Source organism: Vulpes vulpes, chromosome 1, assembly GCF_048418805.1.
Source record: "Vulpes vulpes isolate BD-2025 chromosome 1, VulVul3, whole genome shotgun sequence".
NCBI lineage: Eukaryota > Metazoa > Chordata > Mammalia > Carnivora > Canidae > Vulpes > Vulpes vulpes.
The window spans coordinates 142666746-142680835 of record NC_132780.1 but is presented as its reverse complement, the minus strand read 5'-3'; the positions used below and the strand labels follow the sequence as shown (position 1 = coordinate 142680835).

The 14090-nt window shown below is 43.3% G+C and overlaps 1 protein-coding gene across 7 annotated transcripts in view; it reads right to left on the bottom strand.

The window, feature by feature from the left end:
- The window catches only part of RUNX2 (RUNX family transcription factor 2), a 225452-nt gene that overhangs the window by 106933 nt on the left and 104429 nt on the right, over positions 1-14090 (bottom strand). For 3 of the 7 annotated variants that reach the window (XM_072733149.1, XM_072733175.1, XM_072733170.1), the window contains one exon: positions 1240-1305. The exons of the other annotated variants lie outside the window; for them this stretch is intronic. In XM_072733149.1, the coding sequence (XP_072589250.1) occupies positions 1240-1305 (66 nt within the window). The remainder of the gene's footprint in view (positions 1-1239; positions 1306-14090) is intronic. 7 annotated transcript variants of the gene reach the window in all.

The window sequence follows — 14090 nt, the reverse complement described above, 5'->3', positions numbered from 1 at the left end:
TTTCTCGTTGCACCTCAGATATTCGAAAGTGATGTTTTTACTAAGTAGAACAAGTTTCTTTTTCTCAACTCAATATAAAGACATCCCCCAGTGATTAACTTTGTTATTGGTACTCTTGGCAGGGCCCCTTCATCAATGAAGGGACTTCAAAAAGATACCCTAATATGTTCCTATCACTTCTTTGCCATTCTTAAAATCATCTAGAATCTTATTTGATTCTTTATCTTAGTAACAGATGTCAAAACAATCAAACCAGATTGAAATCAAACCAGATTTCAATGTTTTCTGGAACTACATTACTCTTCTGGGGAGCACAGAGGGAGAGTCTAGCCCTTAGGAATTCTCCCGAGGGGCATAAACTAAATAACTAGGTTTTAAAAGTGGAGGTCGGGGGAAGGCTTAGTACCTAAGAATCACTGCCTTGCGAGTCTCCATGGGTGACCTGGGACTCACGCAGGCCAGGTGCCAACAGTAGCTTCTGTGAGGCTCCATGCCCAGCAGCACCAAGTAAGGGAGTGCCTCAGCGTCCATTCACCAGGATCCTCTGCCACTTCCTACAGAATTAGCTCTATGCTAATTCCAAGTGGCACCTGGAGGCAAAGCTGGGTTTGCCCTCAAATGTAAGGTCCCTTAACTTCTAAAGCTAACAGTATGCCTCCTTAATAGGTATTTCTGGTGCTTAAACTTATAAAACCACAGTCATAAACCACTGCACATGGAAATCAGTTTTCTGAAATGCCTAAAAACTTCAGAGTTGTGCTCTTTAAAGACTGGGTTATGATTTTCTAAAATTATGACAAGACCTTTTATGATACCAGTGTTCTTAAGATTTTGTCACATCTAAAATCTTCCAATTCTTTGCCTCTTACATGTTTGCTTTTCCTACAGTTTTTATCCGTGAGGGAAAGCACTTGGTACGTCTTCAAGACCCTGGTCAGGAGGTACTTCTGCAGCCCCATTTCTATTTAGTCTAGCCCTTGCTGGATACTACCGTATTTATTAAAGGAATAATCCTAATGCTTTTCTCCAAAGGTACTGATTGAGAGTTGTTGATTTCTGTTAAAATGCACACTGCCTGTGATCTTCGTAAGTGCCATGATGTGCATTTGTAATCAAAGGTGACTACTTAAAAGCAATATATAGTTAACAGAAGTTGTTTGTTTGTTTTTTCTCAAAAATCGGACATTACCAATCAGACAGCCCCGCCCAGCCCAGCCCAGCAATCGTGAAAAGTCTCACCTGCCTGGCTCTTCTTACTGAGAGTGGAAGGCCAGAGGCAGAAGTCAGAGGTGGCAGTGTCATCATCTGTAAAATGAGGGGGACGAGCTCTAAGTTCCCTTCCAGCTCTAACCATTCTATCACCGCCGTGAACTCCAAGACAGGAGGAGAAGCAACAGCCTTAAGGGGAGGGGGAGGCAGACAAGTTCCCACCCCTCATTGGTATTTTCCCGGAATCCGCAGGCCCATAAAAAGAGGGTAAAAAGCTAGTGAGCAGCTTCTAATACCAGAAGCAAACACTTTCAAGATGACAAACCAAAACTAACACAGTCTGGGCAGTTACTCTCTGCTTTTTATAAAGTCTCCCATCTTCGGCGGGCCGCTACCTAAAACCCCTCCCAAATACAAAACTCTAACCAGCTCAACTGTTAGAATGTGGAAGCAGTGATGGTGACAGGATGCAATCGGGAGCAGATGAGATACAAGATCTCTGGCGCCCCGTGCTTAATCCACAACCAGAGGACATACAGGCACGACGTGGAGGCCACAGATGTTCCTCGGCCAGCCTTTTCGTTGCAGAGCAGCTAGGTGAACTGGGGTTGGCAGAGCTAATAGTTATAGGCAGGCCACTTCTGTACAGATTAAGTTCAATGCTCAGATCATGTGAGAGAAACCAGAATAATCTGAAGAATTTCAAACAGAAAAAAGTCACACTTAAAACTTCAACGTTTTGCCCCCCCCCCCCCCCCCCGCCGCCAGAAGCACAGAGCTCACGCAGATAGGCTTGTCAATGTAAAAAAAAAAAAAAAAGAAAAAAAGAAAAAAAGAAAAAAAAGATCCTTGTGGGTATTTGTACTTAAAAATATGCTGTAGTCATAATTAAAATTCCATGTGGTTTCCCTTATTTTGATGCAGAAGCCTCATTAAAACCCTTGATGTGGGGCCCTGCCAGTAAACTCCAATATGGTTTTGAATTCATTTCTACACCCCCTCACCTTCTCTATTTTACCTGATACATTTTGCTGATGTTTTTATTACCCATCACATGCCAGGATCACTGTATTTTTTTGGCTTACAGATGCAAGCTAATGGAAATTGACATTCATTTTTCAATTAATGAGCTCTGGTTGTGGTTTATTGAAAACAATGCAACAAATTTCTGCTAGGCTTACAGAATTCTGACCAATCACTTCTAGTCATCTGAGACTGTAATGTCTTGAGGATTAACTCCTTCTGGGCAAAGAGAGCTGATGTGGACTTTAAATGGATTATACAGTCATTTTTATAACTTACAAAAAATAGAATTTTATGGAATTTCCTTAACCATTTTGTGTTACCAAGAAATGTTTCTGAAACATACTGCAATGTGTTCTGTATAAAGAAATATTAACAACTCGTTACAGGTTCACAGCAGATCCCTTATATAACAATCCAAGATGAAGAGATGGGATTCTAAACTTAGAAAGACAAAAATAAAGCCCTTCCTAATCTTCAGTTTGTTTATGATAATTGTTGCAGAGGCAAATGATATAATTAAATTTTCTTTCATTGAACGAGGTTATATCTACAAGTTTTAATCTCCGTTTTGTACACGAACTCAGGTACCCTTTTAGATGGCCTTCTTGGGTAATCTTGACATTGTGTATTAAACTATGCATACTTGCATAAGTAGCCACGTTACAACTACAATCTTAAAAAAAAACAGACTTAGACATTCTATCAACTAAAGTAAACAAAATGTATTACCTATTTATAAAAAAAGGTCAAGATAAAAGCCTGGAGAGTTAAAGTATTATCACTTCAAGCTAATTTTATAAATGTGAAAAAACAAAACTCAGTAACTGGCCCTGTGATGTGCCTGGTAGCACAGAGCTCCCCTGAGCCAGTTTAAAAACTCCTGACTATATCGTACTGATTGAAATAAAGCCAGTACTGCCAGGAGTTACTTGACGCCCAAGATAAACATGGTGCATCTTCCCAAAGGTCTGGTTTTACTCAACTTGGACACAGGGGATATGGTATAATAATATGATATTATATGGAAGGGAATACAACACTCGGATGAATTTTTAGGTAAACAAACAAAAAGTGACTTTAACAAAATTTTGTACTTATAAAGTTTTAGACTATGTCCCCCAGATTCCCTACAGCACCCATTTGCCCTGCTTCTGCTGGCTGGGGTATTTGAAAGAAAGGCCCAAATTCCTCATTCGCCACGTAGATAATCAATTCTAATCTAAAGCATTAACAGGGGAGCTGAGATCCAGAAAAGGGGAGCCATGTATACTACAAAATCACGCAGCCTGCAAGATGCAGAGCCATGACTTCTGACCTCTTTGCAATCTTATTCCAGGTACATGTATTTCTTGCCTTAAAAATCTAACTTTGTCTAAAAATATTTAAGTAGGCTCTTCTGGTGCCTATGTGTTGCCTGGTGAGAGTGACTATCTTTGGGATATACTGACAACTCTTTGAGGTCTTGTTGGATCTAATATGCTAAATCATGGGCAATTAGTTCAGTTACTCATGGCATAATGTGAATGAGACCTAGGTGAAGGGTTTGATTCCCTGAGGACCTGCTGGTTTCCTATAGACGCATTTCATTCCGGATCTGCTATCTGTACCTCTGGCCACAGTCAGATAGCATGCAAAGGATCGCAGCTCTCCTAAAGAGAGCTGTAAGAACGTTGCTCATTAACACAGCAGCAGCAAAACCTAATATACACAGGGAGAATATATCAATAAAATGTCCATGAAGCTCAAATATAAATAGAATCAATATTAAAAGTAAAAAAAAAAAAATCTGGTCTCTTCCTCCCAAGGTCTATGGGGAAAAAGGAAACAGCCTCTGTTTACCCACTGGGTTTCCTGGATCTTCAGAGCAAGTAGAAAGCGTGGTGGAAGGAGTGGAACCAAAAAAGATAAGGGGGAAATAAAAGAGAACCTCTGATTTTTCAGGTCCTGTGGCCTGCCATCCCCCACTGGCATCTCTTACACACTGTTTTCTAGCATTAGTGAGCTTGGGTCATGTTTGGTTAACTAAAGAATGGGCTGCCGAGGGCAGAGATTTGTCTAATCATTGATCTGTCCCCCCTCTGGTCCTTAATCACAACACTACTTGACACCTTTACCTAGCACTTTCACATACATCTTCTCAGTAAGTAGGCCCTCAGGAAATCAAGATTGGTAGAGAATGGGCAAGGCGATCTCTAGAATGAGAGAAAGCAGGAGTTTGGGAGTAATAAAACACTGGGTACTTGGTATTTGGGGCGGTCAGCTGGGAAACACTGGACCCACGCATCGTGCCCTCTCCGCAGCGGGATTTACACATCCCAGCTGAGGAGGCAGGTCAGCCACAGCAAAGGAAGACGGGCCCCGAGGCCAGGTGGAACTGTGCTGGCACACACACAGTCCCCTGTCCCACTCTGTAATGTGAGGGCATATATGTACAGAATGAAAAGCCATCATACCTCTCCCCAATGAGGTGTTAATTTCAAAGCTTCATTGGGACCTTTTAAATGGTAAGAGTTATTGCTTCGACAAAATCTCAAATAAAGCCCAAGAATTTTTTATTGACCCATTCACGGCATTCCTTCTATGGGGAACGTATAATAACTCAAGATCACCACAGAGCTGCTTTCCTTAAAGAATCTTCTTTCCCTTCCACAACAGCATTGGCTGCCCTGCCCCAACTGCTCTATATGTAATTTCCTATTTCTCTCTTGTTCCAATAGCATTTTCTTTCCATTATCTACTGGGCCCTTAAGAGTCACTGCTTTACTGAATTATTAGCTGTTTCTTAGCCTGTTACCTCCCAATTATAAAGTGAGCTTGGGGTGGTAAAGGTCACTGATTTCTTTTCCTCCCATAGCCCTTCTACACTGTAGGAGCTTAAGTTCTTTGGGTTTTGCTTTTTAGTGTACATAAATGAATGAATGGATAAAATGAATGAAAAAGAAAATTAGTCTAGGGGTCAGGAATTCGGTATGATAGTTGGTACATTTTTGACACATTAAAAAAATAGAATAAGCATTAAAGCAATGACATCAAACCCAACATGTATTCCAGTACCACTCCAAACTACATATCCTTGTAAAACTCTTTAAAGAGTGCTCAAAGCTCTTCCCAAGCATCATTACATCACTTGACCTCACGTTTCAGACAATCACCACTAGTGAACAGATACCTCTGTTTTGCCACTGGTATTGTTCCCAGTATCCTTAGAGCCAATATTTGTGTATAAGTCCACGATGGGAGCCATGTGGAGAAGAAGGAGCAAGAGGGTCAGGCCACAAATGCATGGCCTGCGGGAAGGTGAGTTACCACACTTGTCTTCCATAGGATCCCAGGTCAACCGCTGCCACTAAAGTGGTGTTATTTATTTAGAGAAGATAGTAAAGGGCAGCCCGGGTGGCTCAGCAGTTTAGCGCCTGCCTTCAGCCCAGGGTGTGATCCTGGAGACCCAGGATCGAGTCTGTCGGGCTCCCTGCATGGAGCCTGTTTCTGTCTCTGCCTCTTTGTGTGTGTCTCTCATGAATAAAAAAATAAAATATTTTTTAAAAAATAGAGAAGGTAGTAAAGGTAACAGAGGGTAAAACGCACACTCTGTCTGAATTTCTGGCCTAGTATAGAGAGCAAGTACGTGACAGTCATCAAGAATCAGAGATGACCTTTATAGATGGAAGAAATGGGAAGCCTGCAGACTAGGTAGAGATGAGTGACATCACGAAATTAAAAGGTAGTGCTTCTGCTTCCGCCGCCCTGACACAGCATGCTGGTGGGAAACTGCGGAGGCTCTGCCTTGAGTTGCCTCAGATCTGCATTCTGTGGAAACACAGCAGGACAGGGAAAAATCTCCCGCTTACACACCACCGTTTCAGGCCACGTAGGGGGTAGAGCCCTAAAACCAGAGGCTGCCATCCCCACCCAGGCACAGGTCAGCCGCTTTCCACAAGATATGACTGAGCACCTCTGCCATGAAGGGGGGGAGGACGAGGAGGAGGCCACTGGCGTACAGGCAGCATCATCTGTTCTCCTTTTCCAAGGTCATGTCTCCCTGCTCCTCAGTAGGAGCCCTCCTCTTCGTGGCAGAACATACACTCAGGACCCTCCCTGGAGCTTTTCTCAGGCTCTCCCCAGACTCTTGGCCACCTCTCTTCTCTCTGCCAGACCAAGGTGGGGCAGGACCTCTCTTTAAAGCTCACCAATACACGGAAATTCCCACTCTACAAATCCTCATTATCTTTTCTTTATCATAAACCTCTTGAACATTCTTGTATGTGAATTTTACTCCCTAGAATTTTAAAGTATAATCATTGCTTCTAGAGAAGTATTTTCACTTTCCAACTAAAGGTAAAGCAAATTAAGAATAAGAACCATGGGGCACCTGGAGGGCTCAGGGTTTGAGCATCTGCCTTCAGTCCAGGGCCTGATCCTGGAATCCCAAGACTGAGTCCCGCATTGGGCTCCCTACATGGAGCCTGCTTCTCCCTCTGCCTGTGTCTCTGCATCTCTCTCTCTCTCTGTGTCTCTCATGAATAAATAAAATCTTTAAAAAAAAACAAAGAATAAAAACCATGTATCCTTTTAGATCCTACCTAGCACATATTACGGTGCTGAGAAAAGATGGGTACTTCCCCAAAACGTGCTACACAGATGAATTACTAGCATAGTCTCAAACAGGCAACATGACAGAAGCAGGAATGTTATGTAAATATTATCCAAAAATGAGTTTAGGCTATATGCAGAATAGTACTTTGCATTTTCCACATTGAGGTTTTAAGGGATCTTCACATTAATTTTCTTAATTTCCCTGAATTTGTCCCCTCACACTAAAATGACCAAGTTTTTATCACTAAATTAGTTTTACTTAGAATCACATTAGATAATAATTGGAAAAATATACCCTCTATGGGAGAAGTGTAATGGATCATACCATAGAGAAGAAACAACCAGCAAAAAAGAGAATGTGAAACCAATTTTTTTAAGATAATGAAAGGTCAGACTAGCAAACTCCATAGTTTTGCAAAAGAGAGGAAAAGTGCCTCAACTATCCAGGATAAATATTTATTTTCCGTGTTGTAATGAATTGTACTTTTCCACTGCATGCTCACAAATTCTCAAAGACCAGCTGATCCTAAGTCTAAGAAAGTATGCTATGCCGAAGGAAAGAGAGAGGGAGAAAAAAAAAAAACAACAACCTGGCAGTTTCCAGAAACTCCAACCATTCCTTAAACCCACCCAAATTTTGAGGATATTGTTGGAATAATGTATTTCCTCTTTTGAAGGGAAAGGAGGCAGGCGGTGGGAGATGTGGGAGTGGACGCGTATGCACATAGGGAGGGAGAGTAAGGAACCAGAGGGTTGGGGGGGAGAGGAACGGAGGAAAAATGAGAGAGATCTTCTTGCTAGGCCTTGATTAAGAACTTTTTAAGGGCTAGGAAGGGTGGGTAGTCTTTGAAACCAGATCCGCTGCAGGAAGGAGGCCAGCACCCAGGACACCGTGTCTTTCAGAAGGGGCCACCCACGGTGCCGTGGCAGTCATATGACTGCTCTGTCACATCCTGAAGCCATTTCCAGCCCATGCACACGTCTGTGCTCCCATTTAGAGAGGATGGGATATATTGGGAACACACATATGGAAACACTTTCAGAGAATCAGTTTCCATGAAATTCATAATGAGCCAAGTGGCTTCAGATGTGGTTGCGTTCCTCCGATTAGCCAGAAAAAAAAAAAAAAAAATGGGAAGGAAAAAAGGGACAAATCCACCCTTTCAGACCTTATTTCAGTTTCAGAGAAATTAAAAACCACTAATGACTTATGGCTACCAAAACATGGAGCCACAATTAAGAGAGGACAAACTAGGAAAAAAGAGGGAAAGAGGTTTAAAAGCAGCAAGTCTTCCCCTCCTAAAAATAACAGCTTCAATATCAGTAATCTTATCTCCAATCAGGGGGAGGCTTTCCTGTGATGGGATCTGCCTAGAGTGGCATAATTCAGGACATCCTGGCAGGATGCGGTGCGCATGCGCACGCGGGGGGTGGAGTGGGGGGGCGATGGGGAGGGAGGCGGAGGCTCCGCGACCAGCTCTTATTTGATAACATATGTGGCCAATTAAGATTATTTTAAAAATTGCAACTAAATGATAAATTGTTCCTAAGTAAATCTTTCAAAAAAGCCTGAATGCAGAGGGGACGGCCTGGTATTTTCCTGTGGCCTGTGCTAGTGGTAACTCAGACTATATTAAAAGCAGAAATTTATGAACTGGTTGAGATGTTATATATTAGACACCAAAGCCCGGCTGATAGGAGGGCATGAAATACAAGAAGGGAACAAATGGGGGAGGGTTTTTAAAGGGGGGACATATAACTGACATCAGTAAGTTAAAAACTTATTTTTATACTGAAACAACAACAAAAAAGAAAACAGGCGTATTATGGAGTAGAATTCACATGAAATTTTAAGATAAAACAAGAGACCTGAAAATGCTCTCCTTGCAGGAGCTGGGGTTGTTTGGGGTTATGTCAATAGATTGGGGGAGAGCAGGAGCAGTCAAGGTGCCCTGGAGTTTCCTTTGACTTTGGGGTACTTCAGTGGAAAAATCTGAGGAGCGTTTTTCTGGAGTTTTGGGAGCAAGCCTGAACCCATTGTGTAGGAATGCTGTGACTCCAGGATCCTTGATGATGGGCTGGGAACCCACACTGGTTGTTGCTCACCAGAGCAGTCTTTGCTTGCTCCAACCAGAGGAATCCTATAAGCAACTGAATATTCATGGTATCCCTTGCTGCTGCCAGTTTTACTAAGAGGAAAGACTGGCTAACCAGACAAGGAGAGGAGACGGCTCTGACCTGCAGAGGATGTTCATTGAAGTGCGTCTACCTGCATGATGGCACTGAATCCTCCCGAAGGCCCTGAGAGGTAGACAATGTCACCGACTCCACACTTGCAGATGACCAACTGAAGCTCAGAGAAGGGAAGTGATTTCCTCAAAGTGACAGACCACTACTGGGTGGCCGGGACCTGGCCCCAGACCCATGGGGCTCAGCTGCCCCGGCCTCCTCCACATGCAGGGAATCAGTGTCCCTTTTGTGCCAATCCTAACTGCTTGGCCGAGCCCGCCTGACGGGCTGTCATGAAAAGGGGCCTGATCAATGATCAAAGAGAGCCCTGGGGATGAGGATGGGGATAGGGATGGAGATGGGGATGAGGATGCAGATGGGAGGTGAAATGTGCCACCTATTTGCCACACTTGACTCAGCCCCCAGGTTCTCATGTTGTCTTTGCCACTGATGTTCTAAGAAATCTTGGGCCAATCGCGTTTTCTGTTCATCGGGTACTCTCATCAGTTAAGACTCTTGTCAGTGACAACTGGCAAAAGGACACAGCAAGTAGCAAACATCTCCATCTCAGAAGGGCATTCCTTCCTACCAGTACCATGTGAACTAGTGGGGCCAGAGGGGGAAAAAATTGAAAAGATTGGGTCCAAACTAGAAAAGACATGAGTTGAGGATCATTATCTCAAAGTCCCCTTGTATCCAACCCCAACCCCCACCTCCGGGCCAACTGAACTCTTCTGTAAAAAAGCAAGGACAGCAAATCACAGCCTCAAGGACCACATTCCACCACGCCCCAAATGCACATGCTGTCCTTTCAGCCTGAGCTTCAATTCTCAGCCTTCTAAAGTAGGAAGAGCTCTGCTCCCCTCAATCTAGCACTGATCCTGTCAAGGGGGAGCCAGAGAGGCCCAGGAGAAGGGTCAGCCCCAGGCAATATCACTTAAAACCTGAGAAGCTTGGAGCTCCAGCTTTTTCAAATAGAATTCCTCTCCTGGGGCACCTGAGTGGCTCAGTAGTTGAGCATTTGCCTTTGGCTCAGGGCTTGATCCAGGGATCCTGGGATGGAGTCCTGAATCAGGGTCCCCACAGGGAGCCTGCTTCTCCCTCATCCTATGTCTCTGCCTCTCTCCCTCTGTGTCTCTCATGGAAAGAATTCCCCTCCAAAGGCTTGGCACCCTGCTATGTCCCAACAGCCCTGAGGTTACCCTGGACCTTAAAGCACCTAACTCAAACCACCCAATGCCTCAAGACCCAGAGTTTGAACCAGATCACCGAAGTACTATTCAGTCTGTGTCAGCTCCAAGGGGTACAGCTATGACGGGTCTAACACAATCCATATTAGTATCAAGGATCAAAGCCACAGGCTTGAGCCTCCAACTATATCCTAGCCTCTGTTTGCCCTCTCTCCCTCTACAGTGAGATCTACACACTGACCTGCTTCCCGGAGCAGGCCTGGGCTGGTCATACCCTGGGATGGGTTCCTGCCCCAGGAGGAAAATACAAGGTGGCTTCCTGGCTGGGACAGAAGGTTGCTTTAGAGTCAAGACTCACAATTGAGTATGTGTTGGATCTTCTGCCCACATGGCTTATCTAGGCTCCTAAATCCTTATCTTGTCCAACTTACTGGTCCCACAGGATCTCCCTTGCTCACTGCTGCCTACCTGTTCTGCGAGTTCGTGCCATGCTTCTTACTCATTTCTAGATCTCTGCGCACATTTCTAGATCTCTCTAGACACATGATAAAACATCTGCTGGAATGACAGTCTTGGCCCAACTTACCTTTCTGGTCTTGTCTCTCACTCCACTTCTTCATCAACTCTACAATCCAGGCAAACTGGATGCTCTTCCATTTTCTGGACTACCCCCCGCCCCCCACATTTCCCTCATGTCCTGGGTTTACATGATTCCCTCAGGCCTCGGTATCCCCACCCCCACCCTATCTCAGGCCCTTGAAATTCTAAGCAGCCTTTAAAGTCTACCTCACAATCCCCTTCTGCTTCAAGGATTCTGCTCATGACCCTGCTTTAGCCCACTGGGACCTCTCTCTCCTTCTTCTGCCCTGACTTCTCCACTCGTATCTCTCTTAAAGCTGGCACAAGCAGAGGAGCTACCACTACTTTATCACTGCCACTAGCCCATAAATTCCTTGAGAACAGGCTCTGTCCTGCTTATCTGTAAATGCACCGTGGCTCTTCTCAGAGTGACACACAAAGTGTTTAAGTGCATGTGTGAGGAAAATGAGATGGTGACCAATTCTCTAATTGTGGGCTGTGTACGCCTTCTGATTTCTGCCCGTCCATCTTTAGCCAACTGCTTTTCCTGACCTACCATCCCTGTGCTTACTGGGACCCCAAGGCCTTAGGTTGTTCGTTCCAGATCCATAACTTTGCCCTGGCCACCAGTTTTGGGGTGTCTCTCTTGTTCTAACCTGTTCCCGGTTTGTTCCCCTATCCTAAAAAACAAAAACTCTTTTTTGCTTTTTTTCGGCCCAAGCAGACTATCTTGTGCCATATCAACAGTGACTCTCAAAAGTAATAAATACAAAAGAACGTCTCAAATTCACACACTGCTTTTAAGTTGTCCCTGCTTTTACGTACCTCTGGTTTTACCTCCTGTGAGGTAGCCTGACAGATACCAACTGATAATGAAGCTCAGGCAAAAAAGAACATACCAAGGATGTAGTCATTTAGTGCCATGGCCTCGATGAAGTTGCTGAGTTTCCCAATCTGTGTCCCTTTTCCCCACCGGGCTTGTCTCATTAGCATCTAAAGATTTTTCATCCTAATAGAAATCCTGATGGGGAAAGGATGGTATTTCTTTAACAACAGGGGAACATCTCAATTGAATTTTTTTATAAAGTGATGACAGGCATGCCTTCTCACATTGGAGGTTTAGATCCAGATCCAGTAACATCATAAAACCAACTACCAACTTTTATTTAACTTCAAAACGGATTCACTTCGAAAAGTTTCTTTTGCTTTGTTTCTAGAGTTTAGCCTAAAACCACGCACAAGAGACTCCATACTGTCCTGAGACAATGCTCCTCATAGAACTTCCGAATCCAAATGAAGTGCTAACAGTAACTCATTCCTCTGACTGTCTCAGTTTTTCTACTCAAGACTTGCGCACGGAATTAACTCAAAACTTCTGCAAGAAAAACGTCCTTTTTAGAGTTTGATTTGGCATCAGTTTCAAAGAGCTGTTTGTATATTTTAGAATATGTAGAATTTTCCTTTGATTGAAACCTCTCTTTTAACAATGGACAAGAGATGATTTCTCTTCTGAGTGATTTAAACAAAAACAAACACATCTTAGTTACATAGAGCCTTGTTCTCAAAGTGGTTTTTTTGAGAAAAATCAAACCCTACAGATTGTTAAGCATTTGGCAAAAGCCTTCAAACAGCCAAAGCCAAATAGTGAACTTTTCCTTGTTGTCGGAGATAAACAAATACTAGAGCAAATAGAAAAAAAAAAAAAAAATAGGACCTCCTTTCACTTTCTACTCTGCCCGATAACATTCTCCTCTCAATACACACACCCACCCCTTCAGAGGGGTTTCATCCTCAATGTTTACTTCTGGTGCTATAGTAATAAACTCGTCACAAATGGACATTTTCAACATCTGTTTGTGGCTGCTCCCAGATTCCCAGTATTGCTTTAGGACATGAAGCCCTCTGTCTCCCAAGTGTAAACAGACACACCTAATTATGTATTAAGGTGTCTGAGAAGAGCTACTTGTTTTGATGACCAAAAAAAAAAAAAAAAAAAAAAAAGAGAGAGAGAGAGAGAGAGAGAGCAAGCCCAGTCCTCTCAGTGTGCTGCAAGACAAGTAGTAGTCCAGTGGCAGCTCCTCCTCAAACAGTGGAAGTTCTCTGCCTGCCACGGACAAAACCCCAGTCCTGTTATTCCCAGCCTGGGAATATAGTCTACTGAGTCTACTCCAGATGTGGACCAAAAGAGTTGATGACTGGTCAAGAGAGATGGTGCTGTCACAGATCCAGGGCAAAAATCTATTCAGTCTCTTCATAAGGATTTAATTTTAGGGTAAAAGAGGAAAGAGCAAAGGAGGAGGAGATAATTGGAGGGTAGCATTTTTCTTCTTCAGATCACAAGGGCCATGTACAGCAATAACAGATAAAAAAAAAAAAAATGTCAGCTCTATTGGCAGCGTAGCAGGAGAAAACGATTCTAGAGCATTGGACTATCAGCCAGGGATGTGAGTTCTGGTCAACAGCACTGTCCTGAGTGAGCAGGGCAACCACATGGAGTCCCTTCCTCTCCCTGGCCCCCACATTCCTGGTCAGTAAAATGACACAATTTAACTAAGTCTTCTCCATGGATTTCCAGCTTCAAAATTCTGATTCTTCTACACATGAGGCAAACTTGAAAATTCCAAAATATCTTTAACAATTCTATTAGAGGGACGCCTGGGTGGCTCAGTGGTTGAGCGTCTCTGCCTTCAGCTCAGGTCATGATCTCGGGGTCCTGGAATCAAGTCTCGCATCAGGCTCCCTGCAAGGAGCCTGCTTTTCCCTCTGCCTGTGTCTCTGCCTCTCTGTGTGTGTCTCTCATGAATAAACAAAATCTATAAAAAATTCTACTAGAAATACTGTTCCTCTAAAGAAAGGTGCCCATTCATTAAAACATAATACTACATTTTTTAAAAAAATGGGTATATGCACTGTGCAAGAAATACCCAGGCTTTCTCTCCAGATACTAATGTCAATTAGAAAATCTAGAATATTTTTCCACAAAATAAAAAAATATAATTGTTAACAACAGTTTGGAATAGAGCCCAAAAGAAAATGAGAACACTATTAGCTTTGTACGAAAGCCTTTCATTATTAAATTGAGCAGTAAAGAGGGTTAAAAATTAGCTTTAGACTCACACACTCGATGAGAAATATGATGGGAGCTCTTTCTCTTTTCTCTTTGTTCTTGGTTTCTCAAGTAAATTGTTTTGACCTGAACTATCTGAAGTTAAAATAAATCACATTTGACATCAACCTTTCCAACTCTGGCAAGATAGGATGTAT